The sequence below is a fragment of the Zootoca vivipara genome, chromosome 3 (genome assembly GCF_965207765.1).
Source record: "Zootoca vivipara chromosome 3, rZooViv2.hap1.1, whole genome shotgun sequence".
NCBI classification, from domain to species: domain Eukaryota; kingdom Metazoa; phylum Chordata; class Lepidosauria; order Squamata; family Lacertidae; genus Zootoca; species Zootoca vivipara.
The window spans coordinates 40,935,114-40,958,346 of record NC_142586.1 but is presented as its reverse complement, the minus strand read 5'-3'; the positions used below and the strand labels follow the sequence as shown (position 1 = coordinate 40,958,346).

The 23,233-nt window shown below is 40.9% G+C and overlaps 1 protein-coding gene across 3 annotated transcripts in view; it reads left to right on the top strand.

Moving 5' to 3' along the window:
- The window catches only part of MDN1 (midasin AAA ATPase 1), a 110,522-nt gene that overhangs the window by 17,495 nt on the left and 69,794 nt on the right, over positions 1 to 23,233 (top strand). The window contains exons 1-21 of one of the 3 annotated variants that reach the window (XM_035109386.3): positions 1,165 to 1,502; positions 5,040 to 5,266; positions 6,271 to 6,495; positions 8,687 to 8,794; positions 8,909 to 9,101; positions 10,659 to 10,871; positions 11,429 to 11,560; positions 12,202 to 12,305; positions 13,019 to 13,133; positions 13,944 to 14,134; positions 14,418 to 14,499; positions 14,970 to 15,065; positions 15,916 to 16,028; positions 16,317 to 16,465; positions 16,559 to 16,619; positions 17,388 to 17,593; positions 18,102 to 18,205; positions 18,868 to 19,012; positions 19,905 to 20,001; positions 21,300 to 21,413; positions 23,080 to 23,227. In XM_035109386.3, the coding sequence (XP_034965277.3) occupies positions 1,404 to 1,502; positions 5,040 to 5,266; positions 6,271 to 6,495; positions 8,687 to 8,794; positions 8,909 to 9,101; positions 10,659 to 10,871; positions 11,429 to 11,560; positions 12,202 to 12,305; positions 13,019 to 13,133; positions 13,944 to 14,134; positions 14,418 to 14,499; positions 14,970 to 15,065; positions 15,916 to 16,028; positions 16,317 to 16,465; positions 16,559 to 16,619; positions 17,388 to 17,593; positions 18,102 to 18,205; positions 18,868 to 19,012; positions 19,905 to 20,001; positions 21,300 to 21,413; positions 23,080 to 23,227 (2,922 nt within the window). In that variant the 5' untranslated portion in view covers positions 1,165 to 1,403. Of the gene's footprint in view, positions 1 to 1,164; positions 1,503 to 5,039; positions 5,267 to 6,270; positions 6,496 to 8,686; positions 8,795 to 8,908; positions 9,102 to 10,655; positions 10,872 to 11,428; positions 11,561 to 12,201; positions 12,306 to 13,018; positions 13,134 to 13,943; positions 14,135 to 14,417; positions 14,500 to 14,969; positions 15,066 to 15,915; positions 16,029 to 16,316; positions 16,466 to 16,558; positions 16,620 to 17,387; positions 17,594 to 18,101; positions 18,206 to 18,867; positions 19,013 to 19,904; positions 20,002 to 21,299; positions 21,414 to 23,079; positions 23,228 to 23,233 lie in introns of those variants that run through there. The other 2 variants (XM_035109385.3, XM_088667203.1) reach the window with 2 other exon arrangements.

Sequence of the window (23,233 nt, the reverse complement as noted above, 5' to 3'; positions counted from 1 at the left end):
CTGTTGGTGTAAGTAATAGACCTCAAATGAGCAATGGTTCAGCATTAAAAAAAAAAGGTATCTAGCAATCCATCTTTCATCTCCAAGGTAAAGGGGAAGGGGAAAGGATGACTAGAGTTGGCTGTTGGATATTTTTTTTTGTGATTTTGGAAACACAGCAAATGAGAAGACCTTTGCAACTGGATTTTATGTATGCTTTCTCAGCAGAAAGCGCCGGAGTTCAATTTGACATACTGTCATGTACTGTATAGCTGCTATAGCAGATACAGTTAAGTTGGTACAAGATGTGGTACAAATTGTAAATTTTCAGATCTCATTTAACCTAAAAAGTTAACTCTGTCATTTGCTGGCTTTGTTCAAGCTATCCCATACATGTATAGTTCTTAAGTTTCGTTACAACAGCAATACTTTTGATGGCCGCAACTTGGTCTTTTGACACACAAACTTGTTCGCATGCAACAAAGTGCTTTTGGCCACTTCCATTTAAGCTGCTCTGTGGAATCTAACCCTTTGTATATTTATTTGGGACTTAGTCCGAATACACTCCAATCAGCTTTATCCCTAGTAAGTGTGTTTAAGATGGCAGCTGTGCAGTCTGATCCTGTGCAGGTTTAGGTGTGTCAGGGACTGTTGCCTAGAAATCAATGGACTCGTGAGATTAATTTTCCATGGGCTGGGCTGTTGATGTTTTGTCCCCCAAAGACAGGCCCTGCTGTTCAGTACAGTATAGTGCTAGTGGGCCACAACCCTGAGTATTTTCATGCCGTTTTCAAACTATTCCCGCCACCTTTGAAAACATATTTCTCTCCTTGCTCTAACAAAAACTGATGTAACTCCATCTAACTGGGAAAAGGTTTCATTGCTGTTGTTGTTTATCAGCACACTTTTGTTTGTTTGTTTGTTCGGAAGTAAGTCCCAATGGGATGTTCCCAGTGCTTTAAAGCCCAAACGCCCTGCAGCCACCGCGTTTCTGTTTTTATCCAACACAAACCCGGCATTTGAGGGACTTGGCGCAGAAACCTATGCAAATCCAGCCTACAGCGAAGGAGATGCGGGGAATCCTATTTATCCCAGCGCGCAACGCTCTAAACTATGCAGAGAGTTGCTACGAAGGATAGTCGCCGTGCATGCTGGGATGAGTAGTTTTTGTGCGTGTGTGTCTCTGCAAGAGGCGGGTAAAAAAGCAAAGGCCGAGACCATCCCTCCTCCGCCTTGGTTTGTCGCCGGGAGATGACGCGGCATATACACGGGGAAAACGAAAGTCGCTCTCCTTCCCCACGTGTCGCGCAGCAGCGGCGGGTGGCGGAGGGCGCTAGCTAGCTGGCTGTCTCCGCGCGCACACCCTCACCGTCTGTTACCCCGGTACCGGGGCGAAGGGGAGCTGCTTCGGGAAGGCCGAGGGAATGGAGCACCTGCGTCTCAGCCTGGCGGCTCCGCTGCAGATGGTCGCGCAGAGGAACGAGAGGAGCAGCGGCGAGCTCAGCAGGTTCCTCGCCAAACAGGTGGGAGAGCAACAATAGCGGCGGCGCCCTCTTCGCCCTCCGCAGTCGTGGGGGGAAGGCGGTGATGGGCATCGAGCTGGGGGAGGGGGCAGCCAGGCAGCCTTTGCCTGGGGCTGGCCGTCCATCTTCGTTGGCTCGCCCCCCCCCCCCGTTTCTTCAAAGTGCCTTGTGGGCGGAGGGGGTGGTCTGGCTGGAGGAGGAGAGGAGAGAGCAGAGCTGGATCTTGCCTTCTTTGTTTTCTCATGGTGGTGGGAGGTGGGGAGGAAAGGAAGCGAGAGTGCGGCACAATCCCCTCCATGAGCCTCCCTGCGCTTTAAAAGCCCTAAGCAGAGTGGAGATGGCTTAAATTTGTAAGGAGAACCTCTGGATCGCCGAGGAGCGTAGTCTGTTTGTATTGCCTGTTATTTTTTTATTTTTGTTTTTAAGAATATACTTTGGCACAATCCTATCTGTTTCGTTAAAGTGTTTTTTCCCCCAGCTGCAAGGAAATGCTGCCTTGTTCAAATGTATATCCATACTTGGAAGATTTCTCACTTCATTGCTGTAAAGTTCATACTGCTCTGCTTACAAATTTGCAATACTACCGTATACACACACGCCTCCACCATTGAGTTTGGGGTTTGGGTAGTTGAAAAACACTGTTAGCCCCTCCTGTAAATGAATTTTAAAGGGTTTTGTGTGTGTGTGTGTGTGTGTGTGTGCGCGCGCAGGGCTGAAACTAGGTTTTCTGTCACAAGGGAAAGACTCAGTTCAGCACACACCCACACCCCTCAATACATTTGTTCAAAAAGGGCATGAAAAGTAGTTTGAAAGAGGCTGGAGAAGAGAGAGTGTCTCCAAATAGTAAAATTGTTTCTGTGTGTATCTGGCTTTCATTCAACCTCAAAAGAGTAATAGATCATTTGAGGAATTCTAAGAAATATTATGACTGTATGATCAAAGGGAAGAGATACTGAAACATACACCCCGTTGACTACAGCCCTGGTGTGTGTTTGTGTATGTGTGTATTTCTAGTCCCATTCAATAAACTGCTAATCATGGAGAAATAAATTATTTTGGTAATCTGCACGAACAAAAAGATTTAGGACTGATTCAGTCTGTTGCAAACTTTGTAAGTGGAAAGCACATCAGTATGTGGCGAAATATGAAAGTCCTGTATAGGTCCCCATGTGCTCAGATCACATATACTGTATACAATATTTGCATATCAAAATGAATGCATGTATTGTATGGTTATGGAGCCTGAGGCTTCTGGTGATTTTTGCTATTTACCCCATACTCAACAAAGTGCTTTTTGTGTATTAAAAGAGAGAGTAATGTTTGAAGGCCTGTGGGTTACAAAGCTCTGTAAAGATGTGGATTGCTTTTGAATGAGGGGTCGTAATTCATACTGGCATTAAACTCTTTAGTAAATTTGCAGTTGCTTAATTTGGAGCTTAATTTGGCTTGCTTTAAAATTATTTTGAGTACACTTAAACACACTATTAATATAAAGGGGAGCTAATTTAACTAATACCTTGTTTGCAAGAAGAATAGTCAGTGCTCTTGTTCTCAATTTGAAAATATATCTATCCACATTCTGCAAATAATTTCCCCCCCAATGCTATGCTGTACTACACTGAAATCTTTAAATGTTTCTTTGATAATCCTTTAATCTTCCTGCCACATCAGCGTGAGTCACCACACCCGTTGAGAACCACTGTGCTAGAATTTAGGTGGAAATCTAAGTTTAGGTCATTTTAAATTGACGAAATAGTAATATGCTAACAGCAATAACAAAACAGGGGCTGTGCTTGCGGCAAAATTTAATTTAATTAGAAATATTCCCAACCACTAAAATACTGTTCTTCCCCCCTAATCATACATTCAGATGGGGCAAACAGATTTCAAGATTTGTAGCAAATTGGTTACAGCTACAATGAATTATTTTTACAGCTTGTTTAATCCATCTCTCATTGTTTTACTATAGAGCTTGAGCAAACATTTGGGCAGAGGTTATCTGCTGTCTTTGGACCACAGAGCACTGTTCTTGTTTACAAGGGCCCCCTTGTTTTATGTAGCATTTTTCTAAGTAGCTACATTCCCATCACTGTTATCCAAGTGTAGTTTGCAGTGTTGTTTCAGGAAAATATATGTCATTGGGTACAAAACCTTCCATCAGATTTGTACCATAGTGTTTAAAGAGAACTAAGTCATGTGCCCGTTAGAAATGATTTTACAAGGTTGGAATTCTTTTTTTGGGGGGGGGGGTTGTCAAAAGATTCAAAGATTTTCAGGGAATGAAAACAAAAGTTATCTCCATCTTTCCCAATTCTGTTATGTTACTCTTGATAGGGCTAAACATTTCTTCCCTAAGTACTGTCCTTGGGACTCTTTAGATTAAGCTATCATCGAATCTTTAGGCACTCGTTTTGTACAATACTTTGACTGGGGTGGGAAACCAATGACCCTCCAGATGTTGAGTCCCATCAGCTTCTGCCAGCTTGGCCAGTGCTCAGGAATGATGGGAACTGGAGTCCACCTGGATCCCCATCCATGTTCTAAGGGACTCTGTGTTGAATTTCTAAGAGCCCAGAGAGGCCCACTATAAGCCAAATTCCTATATTTGTAATCTTGAGTTTAAAAAATGTGGAGAGGGGTTGTGTTCCTTAAGTAGTGTACACTGATAACTTGGTTTATTGGAATCAGAAGGTTGTTGGAGACATGGGATGCTCTAGTTCAGTGCCCCCTCCCCAATTCCAAGGCAAATGGTGTTTGCAATTGTTCATGTGTATGACACAGTCTGATACCACCCTATAGTAATGTCACATTGTGTTTTCTTTAAAAAAAAATCATTTAGAAATGTAGCCTGTCTTATCATGGTAATTCAGGGTGGGTTAGAAAACCACTTTAAAACTATTTTATATTTTAGGAACAAGGAAGGGTGGAATTGGCAGTTTGCTTTCCTTAAAGGAGCTGTAAATTAACTTTGTGCACATTTTTGTTTATTTTTGTGTAATGGCTTGTCTAGCAGCGACCATCAATTTAAAGGTCTGCAAGGAAAGTAACCTTATGTTTTTAAGAGCTTATAAGGAGCAACTCAACAAGCATGGCTGCCAGTCATTCATTTTAGTGAGGCTTGTATGGCAGTTCCAAGTCTCTCATAGTAGAATGAATAAAGGGGGGACAGCAGAAATGTTTATGTTATACTAAGTGTAAAATACCTTTCCCTCCCATTCTTGCTTTCCACATTCTTCTTCAGCTCTTCCTCCTAGCTTTATCCTATTTCTATGGAGGTTTAGAAAAATCTTTTTCATCCCTTTTTGTTGTACTTCTAAGGCAGTTTTCTTCAGCCTTGGATTCCCAGATACTTTTGGACTTCAGCACCCATCATCCACAGTCAGCTTAGGCAATGGTCAGGAATGATGGGAGCTGTAGTCCAACAATATCTGGGAATCCAAGGTTGAAGACTGTTAAGGTCTGTTCTATACACAACTTGACTTGTACTGCAGTAGAACGGGGGGACCACTCTTTACTGAGCATCTGTTTTGTTTTCAGATCTGGAGTCAGCAGGACCGTCAGCACATCCTCAGTGCCTTAGCACAGTTACTATTGGATAAAGAATGCACACTCCTAATTGGCCGTCAGTTTCGTCCAATCTTGCTCGATTTGATGGAAAGAAATGCAGAAACAATTAAATCCAGTGGCCAGATCAACCATGATCTTCATGAGAGACTCTGTGTGGCAATGAGCAAACTTATTGGTGACCATCCAGATGTGATGCCGTAAGTCAGTAGATGTCTGGGATTAAGTTTTGCTTTCATGGGGAATTGCTTGGTGGACAAGCTGAGGGTTGGTGCACATGGTAGCCAAGCACGGTAGCCAATTCAGACTGGATTTACATTCATACAGTCATGAGTCGTGAGCCCAATTTCCATAATCCATATCCCTTTTTGAGGTGTGCTGCAGGAATTTGCAGTTGTGCATATCTTTTGTATCACATGTCAAGGGTATCTGCTTGGCTAATTGTGTTAAACCAAGGCCTTGTATTCTGTTATATGCTCAATTCAGCAATTACTGAATTGCAACTAAAGCTGCTGTTAGGTGCACATTTACTTGGAAGCAAGCCATACTTTTGACTAAAAATTGCATAGGATTGGACAGTAAGGGTGATGAAACCCAAGCCTCAGTTTAGAGGAAAACAAAGATTGAATGGATGTTAGACCTGCATCTTCTTTAACATAAAGGGGTGGGTGTGGATGTGTATTTGCTTCAGTGAGAGAGGTTTAAGTGAAAGTTGCTCTTGTCAGATGCCCATATTAGATTAGAAGTAACCCTTTTATCCAAGGAGTTTTGAGTAACATGCATACTGTTCCTATCTTGCTACTAGTGAGATCAGCTTCATTGTAGAGCTGGGTCTACATCAAGTGTCTTCAGGCTGTTGTTTGAGTGCCAAGTCCAGAATGCTGCTTCCAACCAGTTGTCCCTACCCCACCCCACTCACAGAACTGGCAGGCTGACCTTAATCTCTGATAAACTAAGGCACTGAAAAAGTGGTCATGAATTTCAATTTCCCCATTTTTATGAAAACACAATTTGCTGAAAAGAAGACCAAAACTTTTCTTAGGACCTATTCCTTTTTTTGCCAATTTCTTTCCAAGTTCAGAAAAGCTTAGCAGTCTTATTTGTGTCAGACTTTAACAGGTAAGCATCTGCTTCATCAGATGAGCTGAAACCTCGCTGTTCTAGCTACATTTACATTTGCTTTCAATATCTTCATTTCATGTAGATTTGCTTTGAGATACTTTAAGGATACTTCACCAGTGTTCCAAAGACTGTTTCTGGAGAGCTCAGATACAAATATGGTTCGATATGGCCGACGACGAATGAAGTTAAGGGATCTCATGGAGGCAGCCTACAAATTCCTCCAAAAAGATCAGTCTGTATTCAGAGAGTTATGGGACTGGAGTGTGTGTGTCCCTTTACTCAGGAGTCATGATACTTTAGTTCGATGGTAAGTTTAATTTTCATTTAATTTTATATGTCACTTTCAGTGTGTACCATGTTTCCCCTTTTTTAAGACACCGTCTTATTACTTTTTTTTCTCAAAAAACCACAGGGTGGCTTATTTTTGGTGGGATGTCTTACTCGTATTTTTATTATGAGTCTGAGGGAAGGGAGGTGTGTGCGTCCCTGGCCCAGCCCTCTCTCCCCAGCCCTGGGATGTTCGCAAAGGGCTGCTCTCTCTCTCCTCTGATGTGGGGACTCACTTAATAGCAATCTGCTACACTGGAGCTTCTTAAATCTAAACCAGTATAATGGAATCTATCTGTGTGATACAGTCCTAGCAGTAGCCTATAGTAAAGCAAATAAGGATCTCTACTAGCCAGCTGCCCAAGACTTAAGTTCCAACAGTCTGAAGTTCCAACAATGTAACACTTTGTAGTGCTAAAATGAAAAAATTCCTTCAGTAGCACCTTAAAGACCAACTAAGTTTTATTTTGGTATGAGCTTTCGCGTGCATGCACACGAAAGCTCATACCAAAATAAAAACTTAGTTGGTCTTTAGGGTGCTACTGAAGGAATTTTTTTATTTTACTTCGACCCAGACCAACACGGCTACCTACCTGTAACCAGAACTTTGTAGTGCTATCACTGATAGCAAAGAAGCTACCTGCTGAGAACAAAGAAGCCAGCTAAACAGCAATTAAGATTGCTGACTTGGTAAATGGTAGCAATTAAGAAGCAATTGAGCTAGCAAGGTAAAATTTTGTGGGTAAAGGAAGCTAGGACCGGCAGCTTAACTTTTGTGCTCACAAACAGCAAGAAGGAAAAAGTCCTTAATTTAAAAAAAAAGTCCCCAAGGCAAGGACTGCGATCCAGACTACTTACAAATCCTTAAAGGGGCAGCTCCACAGACAAGCAAGCATAAGGTAGAAAGGAAGGCTGCAAGGAGACAACAATCAGACACAGAAGACTGCCGTCAAGAGGAAATCAACAGGCAACTCATGGGTGGACGCATAGAATGGAAGGGAAAGGTGGAGGGAAGCGAGAGGTGGGTTCTGTGTGTGTGTGTGTGAGAGAGAGAGAGAGACAGAGAGACAGAGACGCGCACACGGAGATCTCTCCCTTAAAGGGAAAACAGCCTTTGCATTCAATCGCTCCTCTCCCGTCAAGAGGAAATCAACAGGCAACTCATGGGTGGGCACATAGAATGGAAGGGAAAGGTGGGGGGAAGCGAGAGGTGGGTGCTCTCTCTCTCTCTCTCTGTGTGTGTGTGTGTGTGTGTGAGAGAGAGAGAGAGAGAGAGACGCAGGGGGCGGGGGGAGAGAGAGAGACAGACGCGCTCACGGAGGTCACGAGGCTTCGGCAGCCAGCAGCTACGGCTCTTCAGTGCATTTTTACAAGCTTTTAAAGGAAATACGTGTCTGTGGAGCGACAGCAAAATGGAGATATTTTTAAGGGGGGGGTTGGCTGGCGGGAGGGGGGTTATTGCTACTGGGTGAAGGGTCTATCAGTATGTCTTATTTTCGGGGTATGGCTTGTATCGCGCAATTCCTTAGAAATCCTGCTATGGCTTATATAATGACTACGTCTTAAAAAGGGGGAAACACGGTAGTAGGGACTATTTTATTGTTGTCTTACTAATACCTCATGAAGGAAAGTAAGGTACAACAATAAGGGCAGAGAATGACTTGGCCACATTTGAGTTGGATTTGAAACCCACAGTATGGTTACTGGACTACATTAGACCTCTTATTGACAAGAAGAGCAGTTTCTGGCAAGAGGTTGAGGCTAAAATTGCCAGAGTTAAATATGAAGAAAGATTGATTTGGTCATATTGGGTGTATTTTCTTAGAGCCTACTACTACTACTCAATTTTCAGGCTCAGGGGCCGACATTAACCCCATACTAAAATGTGAGACCTACATCCAAGTTCATTGTTTTTGTCATGTTCCATCACTCTTCTCTTACAAATGCAATAGCCATAAGGCAAAATGAAAATGGTGGTAGTGCCATTGGTGTGGCCCACTTTAAGTTGGCACATAGACCTGTGCATCAGTGGCCAAATCCTTTATTGAAGACCAGTGATCAAACTCAGACCATTTGAAGGGACAGGCTAGACTTTTGTTGTCCTTCTCTGAAAGAAACCTAGTTCTATAGACTTAAGACGTAACATTACTTGAGCTGCCTTTGCTTCTTAGGTATACTGCCAGTTGTCTCGCACTGGTTACATGCATGAATGATGAGCATCGGTTATCCTTCCTGAAGAAGATATTTAATCCAGAAGAGTTAATACATTTCAGACTTAAGTAAGTTTTTCACCAAAAAGTCTTTGTGTGTGTGTGTTTTCAGTTAATATTTTACATGGTAGATTGTCTCCCATTTGTCCAAAACATTGAAAGATGCACATTTTTGACTGATAGGCTACTGGAGGAATCACGGATGCAGAATGTTGAGTGTGCCCTTGTCTTGGCCAACCCAGACGCAACCTTTTGGAACAAAGAAGAGGAGTTGCGGTACACTCAGGGAGAACTTGTATCTGCTGACCTCTCTGCAAAGGTTGTAGCAGTGTGTGGTGTTCTACTCCCTAGACAACAGTTTGGACCAGGAGAAAATGTAAGTAAAGGACTGATACGTAAATTAAATTCTTTGGTGCTGATCCTGGTCTACCTTTTGCCTACCCTAGCTCTAGGAGATTTCTCTCTGAAAAGAGAGGAATCCTGGGCCTTTGTTTCCCTCAAAATTTCTACGCAGTGCTACTTTGATGCATTTAAGCATTGATTAAAATCCTGTCCTTCAGTTTTAAGGCAAAAACAAACAAACAAACGTGTTTTAGTGTAAAAGTTTCTGCAAAATAGTATCCTTCCCTTTATAGATGGAATACACTTTACAGCAGGCATCCCCAAACTGCAGCCCTCCAGATGTTTTGGCCTACAACTCCCATGATCCCTAGCTAACAGGACCAGTGGTCAGGGATGATGGGGATTGTAGTCCAAAACATCTGGAGGGCCGAAGTTTGGGGATGCCTGCTTTACAGTTTAAGAGCAAGCACCTTTGAAATCTCTAGTCCCATTCCTGACCCATGCCTCTGTGTGTGTGTTTTTTTTCTCCCTTTCTGATATCCACCGGCTTGGATGTTAAGTAACAAAATAGAAATCATGGCCTCATTTATCTGTATGAAGTATGCCAAAGGGGATAAGACAGTTCTTTCCATACAGCTCTCTTTGTTACCAAACAATCTGCTTCAGAAGGATTCTGAGTGTTGGTGAAAATCACCTTGTACCTTTCTGACCAGTGAGAATCTCTGCTAGATCCTTCCTTAGGCAGAGATATCACTGTGATCTGACAATAGTGTTTAATATGTGGAGCAAAATACCTTACTTTCTGTCACTCCAGGTATGCAGCTGGCACTCCATGTATTCTGCTGTCTTAACACAGGGCAATTTCATACATAGAAACATATGAAGAACACAGATTCAAACATAAGTGAAAATCTGAACATAAGTTGAATAAAATTATGCTCTAGAGACTTAATAGGCACAGCTAAAATCATACAAGAATGGCTCTCTACAAAGTAGAAAAGATTAAAAAGTGTCACTATTAGTCTTAATAATACTATAGGTAAAATGACCAACTATGAGTTTCACAAAATAGCCTATTGGGTTTTGCCCCCTTTTTTTTTTTACCAAAGATTCCTTAGTGTGTGTGGTGCAATCGCTTGGATTGGGCCAATGTACTGTATATGTATTTAAGAGGAATCAGAATTTTGAGCATGAATCTTTGAAATAATAATAAAACGATACTAGAATTGACATGTCATTAAGCATGGCCATTACGCATGGTCATTGTCCCTCTCCTGGTTAAAACAGCAGCTTCAGAGTGGGGTGATTGGTCTGTATTTATCTCATCCCCCCTGAAGCTGCTATTTATTCCTTATTGCAGTAAATGGCACCTTGGAGCAAGGTAGGTGGAACACTTTGGTGGGAGGAACAAAGTGCAAGGGTTTAAATCCCCCTTTAAAAAATGGGAGTGGAATGGGGACATGGGTGTGTGTGGCTCTGGGATGCATAAAAATGGTAGCTTAGAAAATTTATAACTTGTATTTCACATTTCTCCATAGTACTGGTACCCAGTATTATCAGTTGAAAGCATTGCCTTCTTTTGTCTCAGCAGGAGACCATCTTGAACCAATTTGTGTTGGTGAAATCTTCCTGCACAAATCTTCAGAATCTCGCTATGGCTGTAGCTTCACAAAACGCAGTGTTACTCGAAGGACCAGTAGGTTGTGGCAAAACGTATCTTGTTGAATACTTGGCAGCCGTTACTGGAAGGATAAAGCCACCTCACATTCTGAAAGTCCAGCTAGGAGATCAGACTGATAGTAAGGTAATGGAAAATGCATTTTAGTTTTCACTTGCAGTTATTACAAAGTTAATGTTGTGCCCTCGCCTTGCAGAAACTGGCTGCATTCAGATATAATCATAAGCCAAAAACCATGTCTTACTATGGAATTACCAGTGTGCACGCTTCAGAAATACCTCCTGCAGTTCTCCCCTAGTAAACACGAGCAAGACTATAGATTATGGGATGTCTGAAGCAGCCACTATTGGGCCTTTGCTTTAGGTCATGGGTGGTTTGGTGAGGGATATCTCACTGGCCCGAACACCACAGTAATCCAAACTCATGATTTTTTGCTTCTGCTCATACTATGAGAGGGGCACAGCAAGAATGATTTGGCAGTGCTTGTTCCCACTGAGCTTATCATAGCTGCTGAAGCTATATCTGGCAATCTTTATATTTGGTTGTGTACCCAGTATGGAAGAAAGTAAATAGAAATAAATACATACCTCAGAAACCTTATTGTTCGGTAAATATTTGAAGACACAATGTAAAGTTATATGGACATTATTTAAAAAATCTTGCTTGCTTTTTCTTCTTTGTAGACCTTACTGGGCATGTATCGTTGTACAGACGTACCAGGGGAGTTCATGTGGCAACCTGGGACCCTGACCCAAGCAGTGAGCAAAGGGCACTGGATACTCTTGGAGGATATTGATTATGCTCCTCTGGATGTGGTATGTAGTTGGTTTCTAGAGGTAGTCCATAAATACCTTGGGTGTGAGGCACAGGTATCTTTTCTGGAAGTCAAGTATTTTGTAACCAAAGCAAAGGAAACTTAAGGGCACTGGAGAAAAGAAAGCAAAAGTTCTCCCGAAAAAGTTTTCATGGTTCTCAATTCTCAGTGTACTTTCTTCTTTGTGGGCTGTGGTTTTTGGGACACATGTTACAAACTACTGAATGGATCCTGTCTGTATCTGCTATTCACTGGGTCTCTTATACACCCACCTCCCATAATCTAGAACTGTATATGTATATGTAAAAGGCTGCTTATTTGGTCACCAGCAGAGGTGAAACACATTGTTTCATGGACTGTCTGACTGCTGTTAAGTCTTTTTGGTTGTCATTGATATAAGGTGGGACATCAAGATAGCCTCATGAGTGAGAACATGGCATTACAATGAAGCTTCCTTAGATTTATTTTTTTCCCTACTGATACAGTATCACATTCTATGCATGTCCTGCCCAGAAGCAATTTTGGGAAGGGTTCAAGGACTTGAGGTGAGACAGTCCTGTTACATGAGTGGAACTCTACTCGTGGTGCTCTACATCCCGGTCATTGAAATTTTATTCTGTGGGTTTTTTTTCTATTCCTTAGATTTCTGTATTGATTCCTCTTCTGGAAAATGGAGAGCTGTTGATTCCTGGGCGAAGTGACTGTATTAAAGTAGCTCCTGGGTTCCATCTTTTTGCAACGAGAAGGTAGACTGTGTAGCTTTGTTAACACAAGGGAAACCCGTAGTACATGAATCCTTTTGGCAGTGACTAGACAATAGTTATGAATATAGGAATTGGGGGGGGTCCAGTACAGTGTTTAAATTGTGTGCATATATAAAGGTGGTATGATTTTTGAATTATAAGTATGTGAGCGCTCCTTTGCTTTTTTTTTGCAATTTTCCATACTAAGAAATAAAAAAGGATCTGGAAAATGATAGCTAGGCATGTGAGATTATTTTGAAACCTAATACAACTCTTTCCCCTGGAATATAAGTGAAAACTAAGCTTGATGAGAGGAATTACCAAGCAGCCATAGGGAAGCCATCATCACTTGGCCTTAATCTGTAATATGCAGATAATTTTGTCCTGTCTTTACGCTTATTGACATTATACATGTATGAAGTGCTTTGCACATAGAATGTGCTTGTTGTCGTTTTGCTTAGCCTGTGGGATACAGCTGCCCTATAAACAATTACTTAGCATTTCATTATTTAAAGACTGTAAAGTGGAAGAATGACAATTAAACAATTGTAGATGGTGGATTCATGTTTTTTGTATTGATGATGTTGGGACTTTGATTCCCTTAGCTGGTCGTAGAGCTGCAGTGAAGGAGCCTTACAGAACTCTTGAATTTATTCTGTTCTGCACTATAATACTTATAATGCTTCAATTAACTTGTTCTTTGATTTTTAATCTAGACTCTTCAGCTATGGTGGTGGTTGGTACAAACAGCAAAACAGCCATGCTGCTCTTCTAGATAAATACTGGACAAAGATTAAGCTGAATAATATGCCTAAAGTTGAACTCAGAGAGGTAAATGGTATCAGAAAGAGAACTCTTACTTTGTGAACTGATGGCAAAGAGTTTTCATTTAAAAACAAATGAAAGTAGTCCTCTAATTTTTGTAGAAGAGGTTGAAACTGTCGGTTCCCTTTTCCCCACATGGCTGTGAGAAGTTTAGAAGCATCTGTGTTTGGTTAACCATGGTTTCTTGTGTTGTCCAAGCCAAAAAACTGGGAGGGAGTTAGTCATATTTACATCTCACCAAACCATAGTTAAGCATGATGTCCAAACACAATCCTTGACATGAAAGAAGTTTGTATCCATTCCATAATTGAATGCTTGCTGCTTTGTGCTTCTGCAAGAGAAACAGATCGACGTTGCTGGATTGACTTAACCCAACTATCTAGCTAGGACTTCATATGAAATCATATTAAATTGTTATTGCCGTTTCCTCAGTGTAGTATAGCCTGCAGGTTTCCCATATGCATCTTGTTGAGAACAAAAAACCTGGACTAGATGAGCCATTTGCCCAATCCACCAGGTTCATCTTACTGACTGACATTTCTATCTAGCGAATGAAGCCTAAGATAAATTAAGAGCATTACTGTATTTTACAGTGTAATTGTCATGCAAAGAAATTTTCCTTTAAGAGAATTTCAAAGTAAAATTTGATGGTAGGCACTACCCCATGGGACCAGTCCAGGCAATTGTGCAGACTGTAAAAGTATCAAACCTCTGGATTTTAAGACCATTGTCTTCCATAGACAAAACTCAATGAGTTATATAATCCTTGGAACACTGTAAAATATTTACTTCAACTAATGTTATTTTGTTTTTCAGATTCTTCAGAGGAAATATCCTAAACTTGCTGTAGTAATTGATCGCTTGTTAGAGATTTATGTTGAGCTTACTGGTGATAAACATCTATTGCAAAGCCATATCGCAGGCGATGAGAACATAATGGAAGACACATCACACTTATCCGAAAACAAAAAAAGTCTGAGCTTAGAAGGCAGAGAGTTATCTCTGAGGTATTTTAATATGCAATTAAGCTGATGGATATTTGAGTTTGGGGGAGGCAAATTATCTTTGGACTACTGCTCTCTAGTGTGTTGGAGGCCATTTGCTCTGGTCTTAATTGAAATTCCTAGTGTGAAGGCATTAATTGAATGAAAATGTGGTGAGATGGTGCTTTAAAAAAATAACCGTGCAATTAATGAAGCGAGACTAGTGCTTTTAGCAGTGTGCAGCTGAGGAGAGTTAAATGAAGGACTGCTGTTGAGCTGCTTCACATCACTTCTTTTCTTGTCTTAGAGACTTGCTGAATTGGTGCAACAGAATCGCTTACAACTTTGATAGTTCTTCTTCCTCTACTGCACTGAATATTTTTCATGAGGTACGTGTCAAACTGTTCCCTGTTTTTTAGAGTGATGTTGACCTATTCCTTAAAATGCGAAAACCAGGTTGCATTTGGAATATGGACAGGGGGCTGGTTCTGGTGTTGGAAATTTTCCTTGAGGGTCAATCTAACTAGACCTGCTGCTTCACAATGGGTGATTCACAGGAATGGTTGCATAAATCACACTAGGAAGAGGCAGTTGTTGTGGGGGACATGCCAGGTCCCAAAGCTGTTACACCAGGAGTTCCATTATGAAGAGAGCTGAAATGTCTGAATTGGCTTGTCCTCTTGTTTTCCTCATGGAGGCATACTAGCGATATGTTGCATGAAGCTCAGTTGTATATTTTGACTACAGTGAACTCAAGTATGGAAGAAAAGTAGAATCTCTGATTAAATATCAAATTAACTTGAATTCTCTCTCTGTGTGTGTCTGTCTGTCTCTCCTTCCTGCCACTCTACTTTGACAGGCGTTGGATTGTTTCACAGCTATGCTGTCCAAGCAAGGAAGTAGACTGAAGATGGCAGAAATCATCGGAAGCCAACTGAACATTTCTAAGCATAAGGTAGATTGGAAGAGTTCACACACGTACTGCATTGTGTAATAAATACCCCTTTTGTCAAGGAGGGAAAAAATAGTTTCATTTCCCCTTCACTGCCAAGAAATAATTAAATGATCTAACTGGTTAGTGTCCACTCTTGCTTTCTTTCTGAAAGTAGAAAGCCACAGGTAACATGGCTGAAATTTGGTGTAGGGATCATGCACATGCACAACGCCACTGGTGCAAGATTCCATTGCCCGCTTTGAGGCAGCAGCTTCCCTCCTGCTGTGACCATAGGCTTCACTAGGAGGCCCCCAACCCTTTGGAGGGAAAAAAGTGGCTGCAGGGAGGAGGAGGAGTGAAAGAGAAAGTTTGGTTTCATGAGCTGACTTCTGTTCATGTAACCACTGAATACAGCCCAAAGGCCTTGTTCTCACATCGCCATAGTTAATAGTTCACTGTAACCATAGTGATCTTTGCCTTTTGAATCCTGTCCACTCACACTTGGAGGAAGCAAGTGTTACATTAAAATGAGGGGTCATGGTTTGTTTTGTTCCCAGCAAATTACTGTAGGTAATCATGATTTGCCGCAAAGCAAACCATGGCCTCTAGTTTGGACATAATGCTAAGCAGGGACTGTGGTCTGTCTGCTCCCTGCTATTATGAAGACGGGGGTGGGGGGGGGGAGAGACATACAACCCAGAAAGGCACATTCACAATAAACTATTTACTATGCCTTACTGTGATGTGCAAACTGGACTTGTGTCTTAACTTTCAGTTGTATTGCACACCTGCAGATGGCAAAGGACTACATCATGTGTTTCTTTTTAGTAAGCTGAGTTCAGTATGCATGCTCTTTATTTTTTTCCTCTAGGCTGAATACTACTGTCAACTTTACAAACCAGAAATTGCAATAAGGGAGCAAGAGGTCTCTGTGGGAAGAGTCCAGCTCTTACGGAAGCAAATTCACGCGCTTCTTGTGCAAAGGTATTGATGGGTTTGTTTGTTTGTTTATATTTTAAAATTACTAAGCCACCCTTCAGCCAGATGGATTACAGGTTGATGTACAATAGTGCACTTTTTAAATGTACTTGTAACTTTAAAATTCCATGCCAGCATTTTTAATGATGTCTCATTTAGGTGTGTTTTTTTGAAACCTGGTAATAGAGAGAGATAATATTTGTAGAATTAGTGAATCAAATGCACTTGGAGATGCTTAGCACATTGCATTAGGGTATTGCTAACAGAAGGTTTTACCCTTTCATGTATTGGCAGAAAAAAGCAGACCTTTGCTCCCACACGCCCATCATCCGTATTAATTGAGCAGCTGGCTGTGTGTGTTGACAAAGGAGAGCCTGTGTTATTGGTGGGTGAAACGGGGACAGGCAAAACATCCACTGTTCAATACCTGGCCCACATTACAGGTAAAATGTAGTATAATATGGGGACTTTGACCAGGATTCTAGAAAAGGTTTGAGAAGTGCTTCAGTGTGTTTTCTGTGTTTTGTTTCTTCAAGGGCACCGTTTGAGGGTTATCAACATGAATCAGCAGAGTGATACTGCAGATCTCCTGGGGGGGTGAGTGTCTAATAATTCTGGAAATTGCTGTTGGCAACTGCATCAGCAAATCATTTTTCCACCCATGAGTTCAGATCTTGTGTATTTAGTAGAAGTGTGCATGAGCCCCATTCAGAAGAGTCACTGCATTCGAAAATAGAGAACCATATGGCACAGAGAAAAGTACATAGAGCACCATGAAATGGGGTGTGGGATTCCACGGATGGGGTAAAGACATTGTGCTTTGACTTAGTGCAGGAGAACCCCTACTCACTCTGATCTGCCCCCTTAACTGACCCCCCCTCCAACTATTTAGTGCTATGCGTTGTGAGTTGCTGCCATGTGTGTTTGTCTAGATAGGCACTTCATATTAGGCAGAAGCTGATATGCCGCTGCTTTAAGTGGGATGGCAAACAGACCTTTAAAAGTACAAGGAAGTAGAACAAGGGGAAAGGGATGTTCAGTCTTGGAGCAGCAGGGAGAGATGTTGGAATGAGTGGTGGCATGTAGCTGTGGGGTGAAATTTTTGACATTTTGTGTACCTGAAAAGAAGAGTAAGTTCTCTTATATGTTTCAGCCGGTCTCTAATTTTCAACATGTTCAAGTCAACATATTCAAGTCATCTGTTTAGTAATGGTGTGCAGGGGCCACCAGATTCACCTTTTATCTGTTATCAGATCCGCTGAGGCTGATTTGATTTTCACCATGTCCGATCGTACTGAGCCTGATCTTGCCACATGTCGCTGCCAGAGTTTTCAGTTAACACGTTACTGTTTTCCCAATTTACAGCTATAAGCCGGTGGATAACAAACTGATCTGGTTGCCCTTGCGAGAGTCTTTTGAGGAGCTTTTTGCACAGACGTTTTCCAGGAAACAAAACCAGACTTTCTTGGGGCACATCCAGACATGTTACAGACAGAAGCGGTGGCATGATCTTCTCAAGCTGATGCAGCACGTACACAAATCTGCCATTAATAAGGAGGCTAAAGAAAATGGTAAGACTTCCAAGTTCTTAAGATGGGCTTCTGTTTGAGGACGGGCAGGGTAGAAATCAAATAAATAAAACGAGGTTTAAGCTGAACTTGCATTCTTAAAGTTGGGTGTGCATTTGGCAAGGGAGATACAGTGTACCTCGGGTTACAAACACTTCGGGTTACAGACTCCGCTAACCTGGAAGTAGTACCTCAGGTTAAGAACTATACCTCAGGATGAGAACAGAAATCGCACGGCTTATATTTACTTGGGTCAAATGAATGCAACTCGAATCAGTTCATTCATTTTAATGTCCCTGTTCTGCTAGTAGGATTTAAATTGCATAAAATCACTGGTCTAAAGGTGATTGTTAGAATAACTAGACTTCTACCTCAGTTTACACTATTCTCTTCGGAGCGGCTTATATTCAAAGTTGTTTTGCACTATGACAAATTCTTTTACGTGGTTTCATGAACTTGAATGCTTTTATCTCATCTTATGTTTACTATAGCTTGCCCTTTTTTTTTGTAGGCTCACCATTGAAGGAAAGGTGGGAAGAACTTGGTATCCGCTTAGACCATGCAAAACAACAGATGAAGATGACAGAAAATGCTCTAGTTTTTGCATTTGTAGAGGTAGTCCTTTTGTGGCATATTTGTCCATAAGATGCATATTAAAGTTACTTTATTAAAATAAAGCTACAGTTGCAGTTTGTTAATGGTGCTGGGAATTAGAGATCTGTGAGGCCATAAATTGCAGTTCCCAGGATTCTTTGGAGGAAGCAGTATGCTTTCAAATGTGTGATGTGGATCACACAAACAAACACACAGTTTCTCTTTTTTTTTTTTGCCTGTGGAGGCGGTCATTCGATTTCAGGCTAGCCAGGTTTCACTTAATGTCCTTTTGTAATGAGCACCTTTACTCCCCTTGGTCTTGGCTGAAAATGAAGGTGAAATAGATTTCCTCTGCAAGCCAGGAAGAATGAGTCCTCACTGAGGAAAAAAGTTAATGCTGCAAAGAGTTTGGTGCTAGGTAAAAAAAAGTAGGTATACCTAGAAACACTTTAGAAAGGTTTGCAGATATTTGACTGTTATAGGGCAAAAGCAGTTAATTAAATGAGGAGCTTCCACCCCACCAACTTGCTCAAAAACAATGTAAAAGATGGAATTCTGCTTATACCACTGTGGAATTATCTGGTCCCTCTAACTATAAATGCAGTTTTCAAAACATAGTCCAAATAGACGGCAGCACCAAATGCCTATTAAATGCTAATTTTGAGTCTTTTTGTCTTTTTAAGGGCACCTTGGCACAAGCAGTGAAAAAAGGAGAATGGATTCTACTAGATGAGATCAATTTGGCAGCAGCAGAAACTTTAGAGTGTCTGAGTGGTTTACTTGAAGGATTATCTGGTTCACTGATATTGCTAGATAGAGGAGACACAGGTATTGTTTTTGTCTTTTGTGCAGTAAGTTTTTCTGTTCTGCAGTGGTGTATTTGTTCAATTCCTTTTTTTTAAAGAGGTTGAAATTAATTGTTTCAAACCAGGATTTCCCAAATATCTAAGTTAATTGACCCATAGATCAACATAAAAAGATGCCACAGACCCAAAAGCAAATTATTAGGAATGTAGATGAAACAGACTAAATATCAATATATAATCCACAATATAATCACAATTAACAAGGAATTGTAAAAAAATGATTATATTATTCGTAAAGGAGGTGCATTCCCTACCTATCCAATCCCTTTATTTCTGATGCTCTTAGAGCCTTATTAATTTATTTGCACTATATCTTGTAAACTTTTTCACACCCAGGTCACCCTCTGCACAATCCCATCCACCCTGTGGATCAGTGTTGACCACTTTAGGAAGCCCTGTAAACTGATAGCTGAAAAACTCATATCTGAATAATACTATCTTTTCACCCTTTTGATTCCCAATAACTAAGAGATTAGCATGTGAGAGTTTTCTCCTGAAGAAGATAATTGCAATTCCTTTTCCATGCTGTTCCTTGGCTTGAAAAATAGCAAGTCCCAGAGGACTATGAAAAAAGACCCTTCTGTTTGCTAAGATAGAAGATGCAGTTTTCATCTTCGCTTTTAAGGATAGCTTTGGCTTTTGAACTTTCCTTTTCTGAAATTTGAGAGTAGGTTTTCACCAGCTAGGACAACCAACTGGCTGTGTATGAGTTTTTTTTGTTTGCTTCTTGAACTTCTCTTTTTATTTTTCCTTAAATGGTTGTTTCATGCTTTCTTGTTCGTATGCTTCATTTGTTTCTTATGAGACCAAACAGCACTGTAATTGGACGGTTGTGCATTTTCCCCCCCTTGTAGAGCCCCTGGTACGTCATTCAAATTTTCGTTTGTTTGCCTGCATGAACCCAGCTACTGATGTTGGCAAAAGAAACCTACCTCCAGGAATACGGAACAGGTAGATACAGAATGTACATTTTTACAAAACCGTTTTGAAGCTGGGAACAACTTGTAGCTCCTGAGGTGTTTGGCTTGCAGTAGCCGAGAATGTTGTACTTCTTTTGGTCTATGCTGCATACATCTCTGATTGGCATGTACATCATGCAGTAACTTAAGGATATGAAGGACCTGTGGCCAGCCAGTTTGTGTTAAGACTCTTAACTCCCCATCCCCATCCTCATCCCTGCTATAGCTGGAGCATGCTGGTGAGCTGCTATGTTGCAAAATACCTTTTGCTGCCAATCTCAGGAATAATAGACGTTGCACACACTCTTTGAGAGCTGCAGTTGTCTTCAAGTGTCCTTCATGTCATCAGGTTCAGAGTTGGATACTAGAATTATATAGTGGTCTCATGGGAAAGATAAAAGGGAAATGATCTACACTGCTCTGTTGGCCATCTTCTGATTGTCAGCATTACATGTTAGCTACAAAACAGCTGGATAAAAGGCTGGTTGAGTATATGAGTGAATTTTATGCTCACTTTGATCTCCATAGGCCGTGCAGTCCAAATTAACTAGGCAAGCAAGAGCTGATGGTAGCTTATCAAGTGTTCACTAAGCACTAAATTCTACAGTTGCGTTTTCATTTCCCCACTGATTTGCTCAACAGGTTTTTGACTTACGAACAATGTGACACCAGTGACAAATGCATGGTGTTATCTCTGCCCCTGCAGAGCTCAAAATAATTCAGCAGCAGTATCATAGAAAATCCAATACCCTAGGTTTGAGTGTATAGCAGATGAAAGGATTCCAAAATTTACCTATGATAAAAGGTCTACATTTTTCCAGAAACAACTAATGCTCAGATAAGCCAGTAGAAGTGCAATTTAAATATTTTTGGATGTTTTAAAATGTTTTTTTTAATGGTATGTTTTACCTTTTGAGGCTGTATTCAGTGTAGCACTAAGTAGTGCTTTGTGTGAGAATAATGACTTCTACTTGCATGGCAGGACATCTCTCCCCCCTTCCCCTGTGTGCCCCCTAATCTGCTCCAAGATCAAAAGCAGAAGTTTTCTTCAGTTTTCCTGACTTCTTTTCAATTACAGCTCTTTGGGGGGTTGAACCTGGGACTTCTGGCATGCTAAATTATGTGATTTCTAAGTAATCTGCAAGCTCTCACTTAATGCTACTCTATTACTAGTCTTTAATTCAGTACGTTTGTAATTGGTGGTGATGTCGACAGGCTAGGGACCGTGATCAAATATCAGACTTGGGTATCAATAAGCAGACAGGTGTTTTACAATGAAATGTCTTGTAGGTTCACTGAACTTTACGTAGAAGAGTTACAAAATGAAGGAGACTTGCAGATTCTTATCATGGATTATCTCAAAGGGCTGAATGTGAGCAAGAGCGTAGTGCAAGGGATCGTCAAGTAAGTATTTGATGAACAGAAAGTACTGTATAAATTATAATATTTGATAAGAGAGTCTTTGGGAAAGTTTTGTTGTATTTAACTTGTAGCAGTGCTTTTTTCGGGGGGGGTTTGCAGGGGTACGCATACCCCTAAACATTTTGTGAATCTAAGTTTGGCCTCATTAAGGTGCAGTATTTCAATATGAGCAGGAAAATGAGAGTACCCCTAAACATTTTTTAAGAAAAAAAGCACTGACTTGTAGTGTGGTATTTCTGAAATGGGGGTAGTTAACCTGTGGTCCTCAGAGGTGGCTGCACTGCACCTCCTATCATCCCTGACCTTTGGATACACAGGCCAAAGGTGATGGGAATTAAGAGTTCAGCTTGCGCTTTTCTGCCTTTTGAACTTCCTCTATGAGTTGACATTTCTTTGAACTCATTACAGTTCATAACGTCAAATAATTTATTTAAATTGTGCACCAGATTTCAGATGTGCATCCCATTTGCTTTCTGTGCTTTTAATAAATGAGTGTGAGCTCCACTCCCTGAGTGTCATTTTCTTATCAAATATCACTGTGAGTCAAAGTTTATGGGCTTTCCCCTGCTTTTCTAAGTCCCAATATTTGAATAAATTTTAATCAGAAGCCTTGAGCATTTTAATTTTATTCCGCGAGTACTACGGTAGCATAACGTGGATGCCCTCTTCTCTCTGACATTGGTTCAGAACTTCATTCTAACTCTTAACTCCTGAAATTTCTGAGGAATTTCACTGTTTGAAGACTTAATTCCTTCAGAAAACTATTTATTATTGGATGATGTATTACACCACTTTATTTTTCTATGGCTGGGGTGAGATTAATATGAAGGAAAAAGCATTTATTTTTAGCCACTGTTTTAAATAATATTTTGGCTATCTTAAATACCTAAATAAAATAATCAATAATTTTAATGTTATATTTTATAAAATGCTTACAGGTTTCTTTATGAGATTTGTTAAATACGTACATCTGAATATTTTGGGGACTATCTCATAGAGGGCCTTACTCTGTATATGCTGCAACACACGACTCCAATTTCTACGAGTGGTGTGAGATTCCAGGATCTGTGTTTCCTTTTGGAAAAATGGGACACAGTGGAGCCTGTGGTGTTTTTGTGATATATTGTTTATTTACGCATATATACAACATGAAGCCTAAAAGGAGGAGAATCCGAGCATTATACCCATACAGGTGGTCCCTTGCTCTTTCATAGCTGTGCTCCACTTTTAGGCAAGGAAGCATTTTGGCTTAGCACAGACATTTAGTATTGAGCTTAATTTTTATGGCAGCTTTCTCTAACCTGGTCATTCCAGGTTGTTGTTGTTTTTACACTGCATCTCCCATCATACCTGTTGGCCAAGCTGACTGGGATTCGTGGGAGTTGTAGTCCTTCATCAGATATTGTGGAAGACTGGTATGTGGAATCTAGGCTGAGCCCTACCTGGGTTGGTTAGCAACAATATGGAGTGAAATCTCTTTTGCACCCTTATTCAATCCTGAAGGGGACAATATTTATTCAGGAAAAGGAACTCCGCAGCACATTGAGGTATCAAGCCCCTAGATAAATTAACTCCTGTTAATATGGTAGAAAAATGAGTGTAATACATGAAAAGTATGCTTCATATATATAACCCTTCGCTTCTGCAGCTTTTATTTGTCTGTGAGAAAGGAGTGTGAAACAAAACTGGTAGATGGGACAGGCCACAGACCTCATTACAGCCTTCGTACTCTCTGCAGAGCTTTGAGATTTGCATCATCCAACCCATGCTGCAGCATACAGCGCTCTCTTTATGAGGTGACT